The 19,694-nt window shown below is 30.9% G+C and overlaps 4 protein-coding genes across 4 annotated transcripts; 3 read left to right on the forward strand and 1 right to left on the reverse strand.

The window, feature by feature from the left end:
- The first annotated feature begins 1,198 nt into the window (after nucleotides 1-1,198).
- On the forward strand, nucleotides 1,199-2,091 carry LOC123924310 (uncharacterized protein At2g29880-like). The gene is made up of 2 exons (XM_045977154.1): nucleotides 1,199-1,236; nucleotides 1,331-2,091. Exon 2 carries the CDS (start codon nucleotides 1,367-1,369, stop codon nucleotides 2,003-2,005), a length of 639 nt encoding a protein of 212 aa, XP_045833110.1. The 5' UTR covers nucleotides 1,199-1,236; nucleotides 1,331-1,366; the 3' UTR covers nucleotides 2,006-2,091.
- A 1,842-nt stretch (nucleotides 2,092-3,933) lies between these two features.
- LOC123881383 lies at nucleotides 3,934-7,346 on the forward strand. Its single transcript, XM_045930055.1, has 5 exons — nucleotides 3,934-4,169; nucleotides 5,183-5,481; nucleotides 5,665-5,714; nucleotides 5,835-5,887; nucleotides 6,610-7,346. The coding sequence occupies exons 2-5, from the start codon at nucleotides 5,246-5,248 to the stop codon at nucleotides 6,991-6,993; spliced, it is 723 nt and encodes a 240-aa protein (XP_045786011.1). The 5' UTR covers nucleotides 3,934-4,169; nucleotides 5,183-5,245; the 3' UTR covers nucleotides 6,994-7,346.
- A 1,816-nt stretch (nucleotides 7,347-9,162) lies between these two features.
- LOC123921746 (uncharacterized protein At2g39795, mitochondrial) lies at nucleotides 9,163-13,097 on the forward strand. Its single transcript, XM_045974402.1, has 3 exons — nucleotides 9,163-9,492; nucleotides 12,051-12,376; nucleotides 12,688-13,097. Exons 1-3 carry the CDS (start codon nucleotides 9,277-9,279, stop codon nucleotides 12,848-12,850), a joined length of 705 nt encoding a protein of 234 aa, XP_045830358.1. The 5' UTR covers nucleotides 9,163-9,276; the 3' UTR covers nucleotides 12,851-13,097.
- Nucleotides 13,098-16,972: 3,875 nt separating this feature from the next.
- Nucleotides 16,973-18,145, reverse strand: LOC123923151 (zinc finger protein 1-like). Its single transcript, XM_045975815.1, has one exon. The coding sequence runs from the start codon at nucleotides 17,854-17,856 to the stop codon at nucleotides 17,137-17,139; it is 720 nt and encodes a 239-aa protein (XP_045831771.1). The 5' UTR covers nucleotides 17,857-18,145; the 3' UTR covers nucleotides 16,973-17,136.
- Between the last annotated feature and the right edge of the window lie 1,549 nt (nucleotides 18,146-19,694).

The following is a 19,694-nucleotide window of genomic DNA, read 5'->3' on the forward strand; positions in this document are numbered from 1 at the left end:
GCACTTAAGGTTCTTTTTTTTTTTATATATATATATTATTGTTATTATTTTGATTAAAAAAAACACAATCTTTACGGTTCATTGTTTTTATTTTATATATTATTGTTATTATTTTGATTCAAAAAATCACTATTATTACTTGTCCTTAGGGTTGGGAATAGGCCAGACGGCCTACAGGGGCCTTCGGCCTGGCCTGTATAAGCCTGGCCTGGCCTGGCCTGATTATTAAAAATGTCAGGCTTAGGCTTTGAAAACGGCCTGTTTACATAAATAGGCCAGGCTTAGGCTTCTAAAAAGGCCTACGAAGCCTGATAGGCCGACCTGTTTATAATAATTATTATTTATATAATATTATTATTTATATCTTATAAAAAAAATATTATTTATAATAATTATTATTTTTCGTAATCGTATTTGTTATTTTATTAGTGTTTAATTATTGTGTTAATCATATTATTAGCTTTTTCTTAATGTTGTAGAAATTATAAAAATTTAAATGTGAACTTTTTAAGGCCTGTTTAGCCTATTTAAAAAAACTATATAGAGGAGCTTTAATGTAACACAGGCTTTTAAACAGGCTACAAGGCCAGGCCAGACTTTTAAAAGGCTCAGGCCAGGCCAAAAAAATTAACATTTGATAGGCCGCAGGCCAGACTCAGGCCTGAAAAAAAATCGTAGGCCAGGCTCAGGCCTGTCAAGGCCTGGCCTGGCCTGGCCTGTTCCCAACCCTACTTGTCCTTTCATTACAATGTTATTTATTAGGTTTGATTTTTCTATTGAATTATATATTATATCGGTGTATAGTTGTTATTACACTTTCGACAATTAGAAAATCAACTATCAAATAATTAGTTTATTATATGTATATATATTAGCGATCAAATGGGAGACTCGCAAGAAAATAATAGAGGAAAAAGTAAAGACAAAGATTATGTAACTTGGACAATGGAGGAAACCAATGAGTTGTTACATCTCTTGGTGGATGCTATGAATAGGGGGATGCGTGATGCTAATGGATCACTTAGCAAACAAACTGTAGAACGGTCAATACTTCCTGACCTAAATGCTAAGACTAGGTTCCCTAAAACTTATAGTCACTATTTGAGTCGGATGAAGTGGTTTAAGAACCAATATAACATGATGTCAACACTTATGCGTCACAACTCTGGTTTTGGATGAGACTCAATTGCAAAAACTTTCACCGCTACTGAGGAAGTATGGAAAGATTACTTAAAGGTGAGCTAAGTTCACAATCTTTTAAACATATCTAATAGTTACAATTTTAGTACTTTATAATATTTGCAGTATATTAACAATGGTTTTTTTTTAGTCACACCCAAGTCACAACAAACTTCGAGGAAAGACTATGATTGATTATGAGTATTTAAAGATTGTTGTTGGGGGTGGAGTTTCTACCGGGAATAATTCCATAGCGGTAGATCCAGATGATACAGATGCAACAACTTTAGAGCCAGAAAATGCAACAACTTATGAGCCAGAAAATAGAAGTGTTGGGATAGAAGAATTTTCATATGATGCTAATAGTGACACATTTGTCCCTCCAGATAACTATGAACCACAATATCAACCTCCATCACCAAGCCAACCTAGTCCACCATCTCATCCCCCTTTAAATTCAGAGGTTCCCTTAGAAAGACAAAACAGTCACAAGAGAAAGAGATTCGAGTATGGAGGAAGTTATACCACTGTTGGGATCAACAATCAAGACAATGTTATGAGAAACCTTTCTGTTGGCATTGAGACTATTGCTGTGAATTTTGAAAAAATATCTAACATGATGGAGAAAAGAGAAAAAGATAGAGATAGAGATAGAGAGCTCGAGGGTATTATTTGGGAAGTTATAAAAGATATTCCAAATTTGAATGACATGACGCGTTTCAAGACGGCTGAATTGTTGAATACTAAAGCAAAAAAGGACTTTTTCTTAAAGATGTCATCAGAAGAACGCTCATCTTGGATAAAATTCAAGTTAGGGGATGATTAATATTTTGATCATCTATTATTTAAAATATTATGTTAAACATCGTGAGTTTGTTGAACTATAACTTTTGGGTCTCTATTTTGGTTGTACTTTGTTTGGTTGAAGTGTTTTATTTTTTTTTTTGTCGAATTATCGTGGTTGCATTTTGGTTGAACTATTATGGTTGAAGTATTTATTTTTTGTGAACATGTTGTGGTTAAACTTTAATTGTATTTATTTTTAAATATGACTTTGATATTAACTTTGAACATGTTGTCGGTCAGAATGCTCGATATTGTGTAATCCGCAATACATTTGGCCGGTCACAATTTTATGGAGGACTAGTATAGGTTCAAACACAAGAGCAGGAACGAGAAGATGCAAATTTATGGAGGACTAGTATAGGTTCAGATATGTGGAGAAATGCTACTTAGAAAATCATGGATTTATAATCACTTTGTTACTATTTTTTTAGGCAATAATGAATATTGCTATAAAAAATTTCGTTTTTATTTGCTTTATTCAAACTTTAGAATTTATTTATGTAATAAATAAAAAGTTAGAATTATATGCACAAAAAAAAATTATCATCCTTTTTATTCACTTTTGTAATTTTTTTGCTTAAAATTCAATGAATTCTTCAAAATCTTAAAAAATTCAATTAGTTATTCGAAATCATAAAAATCTATAAAGTAGTTTGAAATCTGAAAAGTCTGTATTGTAAATCCATCAAAATCCTGGTTAAGAATCCTGATTGTAAAAAGTCATTTAAAAAAAGTCATTTACAATCCCACAAAATCAATAAAATCTCACGAAATCTTTAAAATCTTCAGGATTTTGTTTTGCCAAAAAAGTCTTTTAAAATCTCAATCCAATACACCCCCCTTAGGTTAGGTTCCAAAGTTCATATTCAAACTATATATAATAATATAATATATAAATGTTAAAGAATATGTTTGGGAAGGTCAATAAATTAGATTATAGCTTATGGCTTTTAGCTTATAAGCTAAAAGTTCTGTTTGATAATAGTTTTTAAAAAAGAGCTTATAGTTTTTTTTTAAAACGCTATTTCAAATAGCTTCTAGCTTATCATATTTTCTTCCAATTTTACTCCTAGCATCTTACTTGAAAAAATTAAATATTAATTAAACATTTTTTTTATGTCATTTCATTACTTATGAGCTAGTTCAACCGCTAATTTTACCAAACACCACAAATTCAATTCATAACTAACTGTTTTGAACCGAATCGCTAAACTGAATAAAAAAATTAAACCATAACTAACGGTTTTGAAACTGAACTAAAACGGTTCAGTTCATGATTAGTTTTGTTTAGTTCGGTTCGTTTTAATGGTTCGATTTAATTTAATGGTTCAAATTGGTTTTCGTTTTTAAAAGTTAGTTATGGTTTGGCTCGGAAGACAAAGGGTTCATTTTGGTTACTATGAATTTTGAAAATAGTTCGATTCGGTTTTTCTCCCAAACCGAACCATGGTCACCTCTAGTTAGTATATTATTGGTACGATGTTTTTACTACCGTCAATAGTAGTGCCTAATTTTTATCGGGAAATTTGTGGACCACATAAGGCGAGTTATCAGCTTCCTAACCGAACTTTCCCATAAATAAGAGTAGCTAGAAATCGAATAGTGTACTTAAGGGCCTAAGACTTTATTACTTTGACCAATTTATTGTTTATTTTTTATAAGACACGTTGATCTGCTAAAAATTAAGGGATTGAACTGAACAACTTTTATTGTACCATGTTTGATTTAGAAACTAATTATGGTACTGAACAAAATGTGTAGTAAGGGACAAGACAAAAACTAGAAATTTTGTCCCTCACTAAATTACAAGACAGTTTTTTGTCCATAGCACAACTATAAAAAATACAAAAATGAATATATAATTTCTTTTTCTCCCCTTACTTTCCTTCCTTTTCTTCCATGCCAAACAACTTTAAAATTATTTTACTTTCCACTCACTCTCTTTCCTTCTTTAACCGCAAACATTTTCTCTCACTGATTGAACTCTTTCAAATCACGCGCCGCCCTCTCATCTCCAACACTGCACCCGCCGGCGCCGCCCATTCACCTGCGCGCCTTCGCCAACAACCAGCTCTCGCCGCCTTCTTTCTCTCAACTTCCCAAACTCGTCTGTGACCACCACCATCCTCCTTCTTCGTCTATTGGTGTGTTCTCTTTCTTCCCATTTACCTTTTCAATATTTTCCCAATTTGTTCTTAACAAAACCCTAATCTGTTTTTGTTTTTCATTTCATGCAATTAGGGACTGAAAACTTTATCAATGCCATTGATTGTTAAAAATTACTATGTATCATCATTATTATTATAGGTTTATCAATTTGTTTACTATATTTCAATATTTAGTTTAGGAGAATTCAAGCTTCTGAGATTGACTATGAAACACTGATACATACACCGTACAAGAGACTGACACACACGTTAACACTGATAATAATTTGAAAAAATTGAATAATGTGTGACTGTTTTAACTTAATGTGCTGGTGCTCCTACATTAGCAGAGATTTTGCTGTTAGGCTCGCATAATTTCTATCCGCTTACTTGAACGGGATTGTTTTTCCCCTATAATATACGATGATGCTGCATCTTTTGCTTTTTGTTATCTCTTACACGAGTTTTTTCCATATCATTGAGAACCGCATTGTCCTCGAATTTGTTGACACATGTGCAGTGCTCCTAGTGTGCTCAAAGCTATATATGATACTCAGTTTTTGTTTAAGTGATCATGCTTTGATGCTCTGAAGAGCTAATAACTGTTAATATGAGGAGAAGAACTACATAAGCCTCAAACAAGGAGGTTCAGATGCTAAAGGGTATCGAACACAAGCTGAAAGAAATTTTGAATATCAATTGTATTCTGATTCTCAAATCAGTATATTATATCAATCAATGCTAGAAAAAAATTCCTTATATTAATTGTTTGTTTAAATGCTTGAAAGAAATTCTGTGTATCAATTGTATTCTAAAACAATACTCATTTTGCATTTCAAAGTAATTATTTAAGTTTATATATAGAAATTCTAGAAGTTAAGTGAGGTTTAAGGTATGGTATGATTTTTTAAAATAACTACTCCTATAAAGTTAAATGTTTTTTGAATTGTTTGATTTGACCTATGGTTTACGACCCAATGTGTTTCTGACCATTCTGATGATTGGTCCAGGTTTAACAACATTGCTCCAGTGAAATGATAAAAATGAACTGGAACTTTTAAAGTGAAAAGAGGATGTCTGGCAGCAGAGGAAGGTGGTTACGCTTATTTGTGCAATTCAAGCTTTTTCCTACAACATCAATATGCAACAAATCTGCCCAGAGAAGTTCCTTTTGCACTTCGTCAAAAAACAATAACAACAACAGCAAGGGCATCGTCGTCGATGAACGCTATCAGCAGCTCGAAAATCTCGACATGATTACTGCCGCCAAGATCCTTTTCACTGATCCCCCAAAGAAGAAAAAGTTTGGGTATTCATCTCCCTTTTGATCTTCCATGTTTCATTGAACTTCACGCCGCCCAGAATCTTCAACTATTTTTTTAATATTTATGATTAAATAACCCTCCTATAGTTGTTTACAATTTTTATGTTTATAGATAACCAAAAATATAAATAGAAATTCTTACTTTGCATCTCTGTTTTTCTTTATCAGGTTTGATTTTCATCTTGTGCAATTTTTTTTTGCCTGCATGCCTTCCTTGGGTATGATAGCATATTTGAAGTTTTAGTCCAACAGTGAAATTATCATTATTCGCAGTTTTTCTGAAAAGAAGTCAACTGCTAACATCTAACTACAATTTTTTTTCCTCTTTACTGCTACAGCTGTATATTTGGTGGCGCAGTATGCTCGTTATGAAATAAGAAGAATGGAAGGGGTAAGTAAAAGTTATGTTTCCCTTTGTAACGGTATTGTAATAATTGTAATGTAAAAGTGAATTTGTTGTGAAGTATAGAGATGTTGGTAAGATGCATGTTATATTTGCACATCTTATCACTTATGTATCTTCGTATTTGACCATATCAGTTTAGGGATCCATCTTAATGTACTCTTATGAAAGACTTCAGATTTGTAACTTCAGCATAACAGAATTTTTGTTAGAATGTGTCTGATTCTTTCTTTTTTCCTGGCTAGACACCAGTTGGGTGTAAATCATTTCCGAGATGCTTTGTCCTTCATATGCTGTGCAATTATTTGTTGCCGCATCATGGTGATATTCTATGCTGAGAAGTGGGAACTAATGAGATACAATACAACTATACTAGTGTAATAACTATACATTATGAAAAATTGTGAAATATGGCTGAACTTCTAAATAAAATCTATTTAATTTTTGGTGTAGTTACTGAACTCATGAGATGGGGTGCTGCTATTTTACTAATACTTTTTATTAGGCGTATAATATGTCCTGAATTATATTTCCGTTTTTTTTGTTGCGGGACCTGTTTCTTGCTGGCACTTTGTGAATAAAAGGTTTGTTGTTTATCTGTATATCCATTTGACCCTGTATGCATTTGAATACTCGGATTAAGAATACTGTCATTTTTTCGGAGTTAATTTTCCTTGTTGTTAATGGCTTTTTTCCAAATCACTTCATAGGAAGTGGAGGAGAAAAAGAAAAAGAAGGAAGAAGAAGAAGCAAAGGAAAGAGAAAAAGAACTGGAACTAAATCCCCCCCAGGAAAATGAAGCAAAATCTGATGCTCAGCTGTCAGAGGTGAAAGAAAGACTGGACAAACTTGAAGAGACCGTAAAGGAGATTGCTGCAAAGAAGCAATCAAGCAGTAACATACACACAAATCAGGTAACTGGTGAAGCGAAATTACCCCAAAATGTATCTGCACCGAGTAACACGAGTGGAGGCAAGGATAATTCTCTGAAGTCAAAGCCAGAATTAGATGAAGAAAGTAAGGGTTCAGTGGTAACTCCACATTCTTCTCTTCAGGATACAACAGGCCAGGATCAAAGTGAAAAATCTTCTTAAAGGTGCTTGGATCTGAAGAACATTTTTTAAGTCAAAAGTACATAATTTATCAAAAGCTGTAGTGAGGGATCTTATTGACATTTTGTTGATTTTTGTTGGTGGAAACTTGAAAGCAATTTCTAGTCATGTTTTATGATATTTCCCAAGCCATGGTCATGGTGTCTAGGGAAACTTGGAAATTGGATGCGTCATGGATGGCATCCCCCCATGAAATGGTTGGCTGAATTTTGACTGAAAATCATGGTAGCCTCCATCAGAGGCTGTTCACTTTACTTCTTTCCCATGGATGGTATAATGTAAATCCAAGATTGAAGAGATAAAAGAAGTGAGATATTGAATGTGGATTTTTATTCCTCTTTTTATCCATGGAAACCTATAGTATTGAGATCTTAATAGTATCATCATCGGTATCATAGTAAAAAAACTTTATTAGTATCTTGTTAGCATAACTTACTATGTTTTACCGATTTGAATGAATGAATATATTTTTAAGTCGGAAAAAATATTACCAAATGATTTGCAAACTCATTATTTAGTATGTGAAATTAGCTAAAATAACTTTAAAATTCGGAAGAAATTTGTATTTTCACAAGTCAGTGGACTATACTTTCAATAATAAGAATAAGACAAAAACTATAAATCAACAAAATTATAAAAATAAAGAAAAGTGCAATTAAATTAAATAATAATTTAATTTATTCATTTTAAAAGTGGAGTACAAAATTGCGTAAAATATTTTGGGCTTGAGTCTCACTAGTGCCTTTCTCCTTTGAAGGATGCCGTAAATTTAAATATCTCTACGAATGTTTTTTGAACTCTAAAGTCCTACCTTTTTTCCTATCTTAAACTGAGATATCATTTCTTTACTCTACAATTTATTTATGAATTTTAGGGGGGTGTATTGGATTGAGATTTTATGGGATTTTAAAAGACTTTTTCATGATAAAAAAATCTTGAGGTATTCAATCAAGACTTTTAAAAAAGTTAAATAAATCTTGTGGTATTCAATCAAGACAAATAAGATTTTTTTTTCAAGGCAACAAAATCCGTTGGTATTCAATTGAGATTTGTTCCTACTTTTAAAATGTCCATTGGTATTCAAAAGTCTACCGATTTTGATGGATTCTTGTTTGGAATGGATTTTGAGAGACTTTTTAGTTGAAAATATACTTGACAGACTTTTTCAACAATCTCACCAAAAGCCTTGAGACTTTTTTGAACTCTCCAAGACTTTTTACTTTCATCTGTATAAAATTTCTTCTTCTTCTTTATTACTTTCACAGTTCATCATCACTGCACCCGGTTTTTTCTTATTTTCTTTGTTCACTTTTTCAACAATCTCCCCAAAAGCCTTGAGAATTTTTCAAACTCTTCAAGACATTTTACTTTCATCATCATTATACCGGTTTTCTTCTTCTTCTTCTTTACCTATCAAATATATTTTTTTGCAAAAAAATATTTTAACAAATTCTACATCTTTTTTACAAAGTTTTGATTAATTACAACGGCAAAGAAATTTTTTTCGTCACCCATTCATCTGCTTCTATTTTCCATCAATGGTGGTGGTGATAACGTTTTTACTGGTGATTAGAAACATATACGTAAAAATGTACAAAAAAAAAAAAAAAAGAAACATATGCGTAAAAAAAATGTAAGGTTTTTTTTTTTTAAATCTTTGGATTCCCAAAAAAATATAATTTCTTTTATTAAAATTTATTGATTCTTTTAAAATTTTCCTAATATACAAAAGTTTCCTAATATATAAAGTGTTATGAAATCTTGATTGTAAAAAAGTCTGTTGAAAAAATCTCTCAAAATCCATTCAAATCATGTGTTAAAAATCTTGATTGTAAAAAAGTCTTTGTAAAAAAATCTTGAAAATCTCACAAAATCAATATGGTCCAACAAAATCTCATAAAATCATCAAGAATTTTTTTGCCAAAATTGTCTCATAAAATCTCAATTCAATACACCCTCCTTAGAGTTCACAAATCTTAACTCAAACTCCAATCCTTCATTTTTTTTTGTGTGAGTTTCCAAAGTTTTGTCACTATAAAAAATTAAATTTTAAAAGAAAAATAAATTTATAATGTTAAAGTAAATTTTTTGTGTGTGCCTTTTCAATTTTTATTTTTTAATCTTGTCAAAAAAAATAAAGTTCTGAATTTTTGGGGTTTATAGATTCATTCCTATTTGGTTAACATAAACCCTAAAACCCTTCCATCCATCAATCTAATCTAACTCTGAATCCTGCAATTGTGTTTTCCACTCCAAATTTGTCCAATGGCACGCTTGTTCCGTTCCCTCAGAAAAACCCTAACCCTAACAAACCAAATTCACATTCAACAACAACAACTATGCATTTCTCCTCTTCCTCACATCATCTCCCGAAGAACTTACATCTCCGAAATGCGCAAAGAAGCTTTCGAAGGACACATTTCCAGACTCCTTCGTAGCGAAATTCAGTACGAGCTTCAATCCTCTCCTTCTTCCAATCCGGTACGTATTTTTTCTCCCTTTTCTTAATTTTCAGTTTTATATGTAATGGGTTTTGATCAAGGGTAATTGGGTAATTCGAATTTGCTTTGTTCTTGTTAGAATGATGGAAAAGATTAGAACTTTTTAGGGCAGTTTTGAATTTTTGATTTACTTATTTGAGTTTATCTACTGGCATAATAAGCTCATTAGAATAGGTTATGAAAACAACTTCGTTGAATACTTCATGAAAACAATTAATAGCTAAATAAAAATTATTTGACTTTAATTTATCTTTTGTTCTATAATAAGTTATTATTATAGGAATAGTTTATACATAAGACACTCTTATAAGTTATAAGCACTATAAAGACATAATTAAGCTGTTTATACAAACAGAGTCTTAATATGAATGTGTTTAGTAGCTGCTTAGGAAAAATTAAGTTGCGAAAAAAAAGCTATATTTTACATTTTTAATTTCGAGTGTCAAACTGTTGAGCTACTTTGTATAAGCTGTTAAGGAAGTACTTGTGAAAGAGAAGATGAAGGTACCGTTTGGCCTAACTTTTTTATGGTCTAAAAGCTACTTTAAAACAAAGTTTAAAATAAGTGCTTTATAAATAAAGTTAAAGTTGTTTGGTGATTTCATTTTTACAAAACTTAAAATAAATTATAATTTAAAAATTGTTTGTTAAAATATTTTATGAAATTTATAATAATATTAAAAATTATTATAAACAAATAAAATAATTTAAAAATATAATTAACAAATATTAACATTTTGTGTGCAATAATTTAAAAATATAATAAACAAACATTTTAACGAATAGTATTTTATAAAATCTACCGTTTAATTATAAGTATATATTATTTAGATCATTTATGTAAAAATTTACACAAATCTAAAAAATTTGATAGCAATGTTGTATCCCCTAAAACTATGAATCTTGTTTTTAAGAGAATTAGTTTTGCCATTTAACCATTTACGCCTTTTATTCATAATTTCATATGTAATTATCCTATATTTATTAATGAAAATATTATCCTATATTTATTAATGAAAATTCATTTGATACGTTATTGATATTCATAAAAATAAAAAATATTCAATAAAAATGCATAAGTTCTTAATTTTAGATGTCTCAATAACATATAAAATAATTTTAAATTTGTGTAAATTTTATATGAATAAGCTAACAATATAAATTTTAAATTCATTAAATATTTTATAAAATTTATATTTGTTAGAATGTTATTTTTTTATAATGTTAAAATGTTAATACGTGGCCATAACATTATCGGTCTAATTTTATCCATAATATATATATATATATTGAAATGAATAATTTTGTAGTTTGAAGAAGAAAAATACTACTATGCATGGTACTACATTTTATTTGATTATTTTAAATAATAGTAGTATATACTTTTATTGTGACTGTGAAAATTAATAAATTGTGCATTTTTCAAAATAATAATATGAGTAAAAAAAAATTATAATAATAGTGCACATGACTTGTGAAAATTAATAAATTGTGCATTTTTCAAAATAATAATATTATAATAATATGAGTAAAAATAATTATTATAATAATAGTGCAATGACTTGTGATCAAGAAAAGTAAAAATAGTGGTGTACTGTGCACATATGAGGGCCGTGAATATCACAAATATATGATTTGCATTTGCTTTCGGTGGGATTCGAAGAGGTGAACCACCGAAAAGCTAATTTTACTCAGAAAAAGTTAAAAATATTAGCTTTGCCAATTGATGTATTTTACACATGAAAATAAGCAACTTTTTTTTATCAAGTACTTTTAAAAAAATTGTTTGGCCCGACTTCTCCTTTTTTGGAGTAAAAAGTCTAAAATAAGCTGGGCCAAACGGTACCGAAATGGTCCGATGAGAATATTTAGAGCTAGTTTGTATAAAGTATAAACTGTTGTTTTACACTGACAATCTGACATCCGATGTAAATTTACTATATCTTTTATAACAGTATTTTGAAATCGATTGTATGAAGTTGCGAAGTAGTGAATTAACATGGGATATGGATGCAGATCGCCTGCTGCAGGTGATCTCAGCCGTCCATAAAATATCCAATGGCTCGGATTTACTTAATCAATTTTACACAGAATTTGATCTCAGCCATTCATTTTTCTATCGGTCGGTCAGAAACAATTACTGCATAGACACAATAACTGCGTCAAATCCGTTTCCCGAGTTGAAATTAACTTGTATATCTCAAATTTTCAGAAACTCTCATATAGGCACATCTAGTTTCTTAATTAGTTAGATGTTGAAGACTTATAACAGTTGAAAGACTTCGATAAATGCACTGTTAGTGTTTATTTGAAGACTTGATATTTTGATGGCAATAAGTAGATGATGTTTTTCTTTCTAAAAGGTGTTGTTACTTTTATTTGCAAGAGGCTGCAATTTTGTTTTGTAACTTTCTTTCATAATGTTCTTTGCAATTAGTATCGTTTGAGGAAATTCTCTAGCTTTTTTCAGTTGGATTTTGGTAAAGTTATTCTTGTGGACAGGACATGAATAATTAGGGGGCTGTTCTTGTTTTGCAGCCTACTAACAAGTTCGGTTCCTTTTTGGTGGATGGACGACCTGGTGACCGATGGATTACATTGAAAAGACAATTTGCAGATGAAAATATTAAAGTTGAAGTCACCATGTTTGATGGAGCTGTTCCTGCTCCGAAAGCAAGTGGCGGTGTGGCTAATGCAGATGATGTGCAGCTACACATTACCTTAATTGTGAACATCTCCAAGGGAGATGGCAGTGTGCTGGAAATCATGTGCTCTGCTTGGCCCGACGCTATAGTGATAAAAAGGCTGTTCATCCGTGCAAACAAAAAAATGACAGCTGAGCCCTACGCTGGTCCTGACTTTGAGTAAGTTGACTTTCTCATTTCTTAACCTAATTGTTTGCTTACAACTGGTGTAAGGTGTTGTTAAATAGTGGCTATAGCCTATAGAACTACAATATAGCGGAATTTGAACAAATTGTTATTGTTGCACGATCCTTTGTTTAGTACAAAATGTGTCAAATAGAGGCTATTAGCTGCGCTATAGCACTGTTGCTTATCAGAAGATGAACAAGCCGATATTTTCTGATATCCGTAATTGACAATACTGCTTACAATTTTGGATGATAGTTAGATATAGAATTGCGTTCACACTTTTTGATTTTGGTTATTTACAGGGAACTGGATGATGCGTTGCAGGAAAGCCTTTATGATTTCTTGGAAGCAAGGGGTATAAATGATGACCTTGCAAAATACTTGCATCAGTACATGAAACACAAGGATAAAACAGAACTAATAGGATGGATGGAGAAGGTTAAATCTTTTATTGAGAGGAAATAAGTTCATTGAAATTTAAATGTTCTAGATGATATAAGCCATAAGATCATATCTCGTCTATTTTGTCCCCAAATTCTATTTGAAAGAAGGTAAACACTTATTATTCCCTGCTGCTTTAGATTTACAGTTGTTGGTGTTGGTAGAAATTGTACAAGGTAAATAGGAAATGGCCATATTGTATTTATGCCTTTTTTTCGGATTTCCTCTCCCAAAGAAAAAAGAGTAAAAACATGTCAGACGACATTTTTAATGGAAGGTTCTACTCTCCATAAAAAATTATGTGTTTTATTCTTGTTTATAATTATGATGTCTGGTCTACAATCTGTGATCAATTGATTAATAGTAGCCAGCAGCTGAATGAGGGCGGTAATTATTTTAAGCTTGTTTCAAAATAATAGCTTAGCATATACTACTTATATTACTGCACAAGACTCCGCTAAAGTGTTCAATTCGACAAAACAGAAAATCATGTCGTGACTCGGTTATCTGTATCGGGGGTGCTGTACCTCAAATATGTGACAAACTCAAATTACATCTCGATCTTTAATCGATTAAAATGTAGACGAGGATACATTTTACTTACATGCTTACATCAGATAAATTCCCTAGAATTATTCATTTACTGTATGAAACAATCTCACATGCACAATTCTTGTCTCTGAATCATAGAATCATGCAATCAATAGTGCAGGCATGTGTGGGACGCAGAGGAAGAGCTGTTCTAAAGTTGAGTTAAGACAGCAAGCAAATTTTATTAGAAATCAACCATAGCATGGCTTGATCGGTGGAAATGCTATATACACCCCCTCTTTTGAGATTCTTACCCACTCCTTTGTTTCATTTATTTTTTTAATTCCCAAAATACCTCTAATTATATCCAACATACCACTTCCTCTACTCAAGCACCCCCATAACCACATGTCTCCTTTTGACAATCCATCATTGACAACATTTTCTGACAACTATCCCTTTACTAACCACCATCACTTGGACAAATACGGTGTCTGTTTTTTAGGTTTTGTGATGAACATTTAAAATTCAAATGGAACACTGGAAATTTAAGTTTATGGATATGTAAATTTAAATACAATCTCGAAAATTTAGTCTTTGGATATTGAAAATCGAAATACAATGACAAGCTTAGTTTTTGAATGTGTACGATTCATACATTCATATACAACGTACAAATTTCAAATACATCTTTAGCGTCTCTTCTCAAAATTCAAGTCATATTTTTATATTTTTTAGCGTTTTTGTTATTTATTCTTTTGACAAATGTTTAGCGTTTTTATATTTGTGTTTTTAAGATATTGATTAAGGAAACAAATATAAAGATATTGTGTTGGAAAATGATGAATTTAACTTCTTAAAATTTTAAAATTTGTTGTTTACACTGGAAACTTTCTAGTGCAAAATTACTATTTTTAGCTTTCTTGTCTAATGCTCTTACCTTTTTTTTTTTTTTTGAAGGATTGTCTAATGCTCTTATGACACTTGCCAGATTCACCCAATTATAATTATGTAACTGGATCTCTCTATCTCTAATGAAATCATTTTTTAATCATAAAATGAAATGGTTAATTAACAGTATGTTTATCTCTAAAAAATTATATTTTTAAAATTATAATTTTTCATGTCTTGAAGTTTCTGAACTAAACAAAGCTACATTGAAAAACAAGAAAATTTGGAGGAATATATATATAGAAGTATTGTTCTTCTATATTTGTTCAGGTGAGTTTCAATGTTTAATTTAACTTAAACCATAAAACTTGCCGACATTAGTTTCTTTAGAGAATTAGAGATGAAGTGATTATGACATGACTTATTTTGTTGAAAAGGAACTGAACTATATAGTAATAATTGTTCAAATATATTATCTTAATATATGCTACTAATTGGTTAAAATCAATGCATACAACTAGTGATACCAAAGAATAGGTAGATTAATCAAGACATTGAGCATAAGTGGCTATTGAGCTCCTTTTGGGATAAATTGTTTGTGAGAATTGGAGTTTGATTCTTGGTCGAGAAATAATTTTTTGTTAGATTTTATTTATCTTGCGGTTGAATTCTGGATTATCGGGCTCCCTTTCCCTGAGAACTAGAGGTTTAATAAAAAAAAGTATAGGTAGAATAAAGAATAGAAAAAAACAAACATGCACTGTTTCACTAGCCTAACTAAGATGTTGATGTTAAAATTCAAGTTTCATGTCCTAGCTATTATTGAAGATGAGGACATACAATCTCATATTTGATTATCATATAATATCTTGATGAACAAGAAGCAATTTTTTCTTTAAATGATGAATATTATTTTATTGGATGAATGGTGAAAGACTTAGGTATGCTACCACAAGTAAAATAGACAGCACAACTAAAATGTGCTGCTTATGGCAATAAAAAATATCAAACTCATAATCCAAGTTAGGAAACATCTTAGATCTTACTTATAATTAACTGTCATAATGACTAGACTTTCAGCTTGCTTTTGAACCTTAATTTCATCATAATATTACTTTAGTTTCATGATTAACATGAGATTAGTGTAAACATCAGGTGGATATGGACCTACCAATTTGAAGGGTACATAAGATATCTATAGTTGAGAAATCAATGTTCAAGATTTTAATCAATACTACTTCCGTTCCACAATAATTTACCTTTTTGCAAGAGTAAAAAAATCGTTTCGATCACTTTTAATTTTCAAGGTGATATTAATTATATTTTTTCACTTTTAATACTACCTACATCATTTTCAATTTATTACCTCCGTCCTTAGATATAAGTTCTCATTGAAAAAATTGTGGATATTAAGAGGAGAAAAAGGGGTATTAAAGTTTTGAATGTGTGTTCCAACATATCAAATGTTCAGACTTGGATCCATACAATCGATTTTTATGTGCAATCATGTCATTTGTAGTCATCCGACCAAGATTAAGTAGTCATGATTTAAAAATTGTATTTATCAACCATATTTATTTAAATCATTCGATTATTATCGAATGACTGTACAGAAAAGTCGACGGCACCTAATTGATTTCTCAAATATTCCTTTAACATTTTATCATATGAGTTGTACCAATGAAAAGACTTCATACACTTTTTTTTTGTACAAACTTTATACACTTTTCTTTCTTACTAGTAGTATGTGTAATGGTTAAAGGTAAAAGGTAAATTTAGTGTAAGCCTCAGGAGTAGAATTATTGTTTTTGAAATGATGTGATACTGATATCATAACTGAGGGTCACTCTGGCTTACATTCACATGGCTTGGCCACACCAACTTCTCTTTGATTCCAATGGCAATAGAGAGATGGTCCATTTCTCCAACAACAGGTGGGTCAAAGTAAGAGTCAGTGACACAATTGCAACCATTGAAACGTGCATTTTGGTGGACCAATTTTTTCAATATGAACTCAAAAATATAACACTCACTAACTTCCAAATATCTACAGTAGATCTTTGTCACCCAATATGTGTGACACATATCTTCTACCTTTATTCAAACAGTCCGAGGTTGACATTTACTTTCATCAGTTCATTGTCAATTGTCAAATATCATTATTCCTTTTTTTTTTTTAATTCCCTTGCTAACAAGTGAATTTCAATAACTATTTGGTTTACAGTCTCATTAATTATGGTAACAAACATCGGACACAACATTAACACGTTAACATTAGTAATAATTTTTAAAAAATTGAATAATTAAATATAACATTACAAAAATACTAAACATCAGATACATTTTCAATCTTCATACCCAAAAAATAAATCTAGACTCGTTGAAATATTGATTAGATTACTTACTTTTATCCTATAAACTTAATAGACCACATTAGCTTAGATGATAATTAACTAAAAAGTATGACAAAATTAAAATATATTAAAAAAATATGTTGTCAAGTGAAATTAGTACTTCCTTTCCCTATTTCTTTTTCTAATTTAATATATAGATCTCTGCTTTATGTTTTCGGATGAATCAACAAACTGCAATTAATTAAGAAAGTTTATAACTTCCCTTCCAAGTTCATAAGCTCTTGGAATTAAACAAAGTTTGAAGTACTCATGCACAAAGTCAATTAAATCAACATGGAAGTTTTATCTTTCAAAATAAATCCATGGAGAGAACATTTATTTTTATGACATAACATAAAGAAAATATATAATAGCAAAACATGAACTGTGTTAATTATGAGGATAAAAGAAGAGATACATGAGGATATATAAAAGAAGAAAAAAAGTTGGAAGATCTTTGGCCAATGATGAAAATAAACAGTGTTATGAAACTACTTAGAGCTTAAGAGATAAGTCAAGATTCTTCAACTTCTCTTGTTTAGACTTCAAATGAGAAGTGCTTTTATCCAATAAGTAACTTCCAAATCCTTCATTCACCAACCCTTTAGGAAACATTGCTACCTTTGAAATGCTACTACCAAAGGAAGGTTCAGTTTCATTCCTCACATGAAAATTTCCAGATGGAAGTTTTCTAATTGCTGGTTGTGAATCAAAATTCTGTCTTTTCCAACCATTTTGGCCATTTGAACAAAATCCAAAAAAGGGTTTTTGGTAAGAAGGTTTGTTAATCATAGAATGCACTTGAATGCCAAGTGATTTGTTGCATAAGCCATAAGAAGACATAGAAGAAGGCATGCTAGTTGTATAGCCTCTTCGTGCTAAAGTTCTTTCGCGCTTATGTGCATTCTGGTGTCCTCCGAGTGCTTGAGAACTATAAAATTTTCTCTGACAATAGTTGCATGAGAAAACTCTTGGATCAAGTTCATTTGGATCAAGACTAGATTCCGAGGAGCTTTCAGATAAATTTGCATGGAAACAATTAAGAAGGTTGAGTTCTTGCTTTGATTCATCATCACAAGAATCTTTGCAAGAGAGACTTAGATCAAGTACAAGTTGAGGAGATGATTCATTTTTGTGTTTTGTATCCATAGAAGTTTCTAGGTATGGAAAGTTCAAATTTTCAGATGGATATGATTTTGGATTTAGGTGATTCATGTGCAAAGAAATATAATGCAAGTACAAAATTAGTATTGTAGTTATCAAAGTTTGGTTTAACTGCAAGAAAGATGAAGTTTGTTGTAAATGTGTTGTAACAACAATAAATGCTTTGTGCTTATGTATAGAAATAGATATAGCACTATTTTACAGTTACAAGGTCTTAATATAGAGAGACCTAAAAATTAAGACATCCATTTTTGTGAGTGAGTGAGAGAGAGAGAGAGAGAGAGAGAGAGAGAGAATTGTATTGCATACTAGTTAGATATGAACATATTGTATTGATACTAGCTTGATTGGAACTTATGTAGACCACCAATGTATACAACTTCTTGGTGCATGGACCCCGATTCTCTACCGTCCTACAATACTAGATTTGGATTTGTTGCGGTAACAAATTCACTGATTCCTGCAATGAGTATATCAATGTCTATTGGATCAAGATTGAAAGCAATCTCGAAATCGAAATCTAAATTGTACGATCTTGATCCAACGTTCGTCGATGTGTTGACTGTGTAAATGTGTGAAATACTGAAATTTATGTTCCTAGCAAATCTAAATTTTTAGATTATAATCTACATTCAATTATTTTTAATGACTTTATTATTGTCTTTTCAATTGTCTCTCTACATTTTTTTGGTATTTGTATTGTATCTGCCTTTTATTGGTATATTCATGTCCATAGGTTAGTACATGCTAAGATAAGATCAAGAGGCTACTTTTTGGATTTAAGAATAATGTATTGCTGTAGAATGGACTTGTCTTATAAAAGGTGTGGTATTCTGAGTTTCTTAACCCTGTTGGTGGATTTACATTATCTTTGGGGAAGCTCTTTGGTCCTTGTCCTACTGCACTATTCTTGTTTATGTGATAGGATATAGACTTGTCCACATTGTCAACTTATTTAATTAGCAAGTGGATATTAAGCATATTTCTATTCTCTATAATCACGCAGTTCTGAATCTCAGTCGTTAGATGATGATCATATAATATATTTTAAAGTTGATTTGGTGATGATATAGTACGAGTCATTTGATCTTCATTTAACAAATAAGATTCTTTGAATGTGTGACTGTATACTTTTCTTAAGTGCAAAGAATGCGAGTTGATATGTAATGGACGAGCTCGAACCAAAAAATTTAAGTTTAAAATGTGAGTCTAACCGTTTACTACTAGAAATATATGCCATACATATGCAAGTATCACTTTTTTCTTTGGAATCATTTAGAATGAAAGTAATGTAATTTATGAGTTACCACACTTTTATGATATTCCTACCAAAAATTGGATTCAAGTGTACTTTGTGAGGCAAGTGTCCCATATTACAATGTTTTTTACATACAGAGATATCATAGTTGATATGACATCACAAACTAATGTCCTGGTTTTGTTTCTAACCAATTGCCTTTTTCATAGTTGGCCATGGGTCCTTCTTTTCTTATGCTTTTTTCATTTGTACCTTTGCAAAGAACATAATGCTACACCTTAACAATTTAATAATTGAAGCCTAGTTTAGGAATTTCATTTAATCAAGTTTTTTGATATAATTTCTTCCACTAGTTAAGCTTGACAAAATCAATGGCCATCTAGGGAGAATAATCTATAACTTTGCCATTTTGTGTTTTCATCCATCAATTAATTAATGCTCCTTTATCATAGTACCATTTTGCTTCTTTTGTCCCACACAACATGCAATTGTATCATATAGTTGGTTCAATCATATTTTTTTGTCATTCAATTCAGCTGTGGTTGAATTGTTTGAATTATGATTCAAATATCTCGTTGGTTCGATCTCTTATATATATATCCAGTTTTTAAAGCATCGATTTAGTGTGACA

This window comes from Trifolium pratense, linkage group LG4 (assembly GCF_020283565.1).
Source record: "Trifolium pratense cultivar HEN17-A07 linkage group LG4, ARS_RC_1.1, whole genome shotgun sequence".
Lineage (NCBI taxonomy): Eukaryota > Viridiplantae > Streptophyta > Magnoliopsida > Fabales > Fabaceae > Trifolium > Trifolium pratense.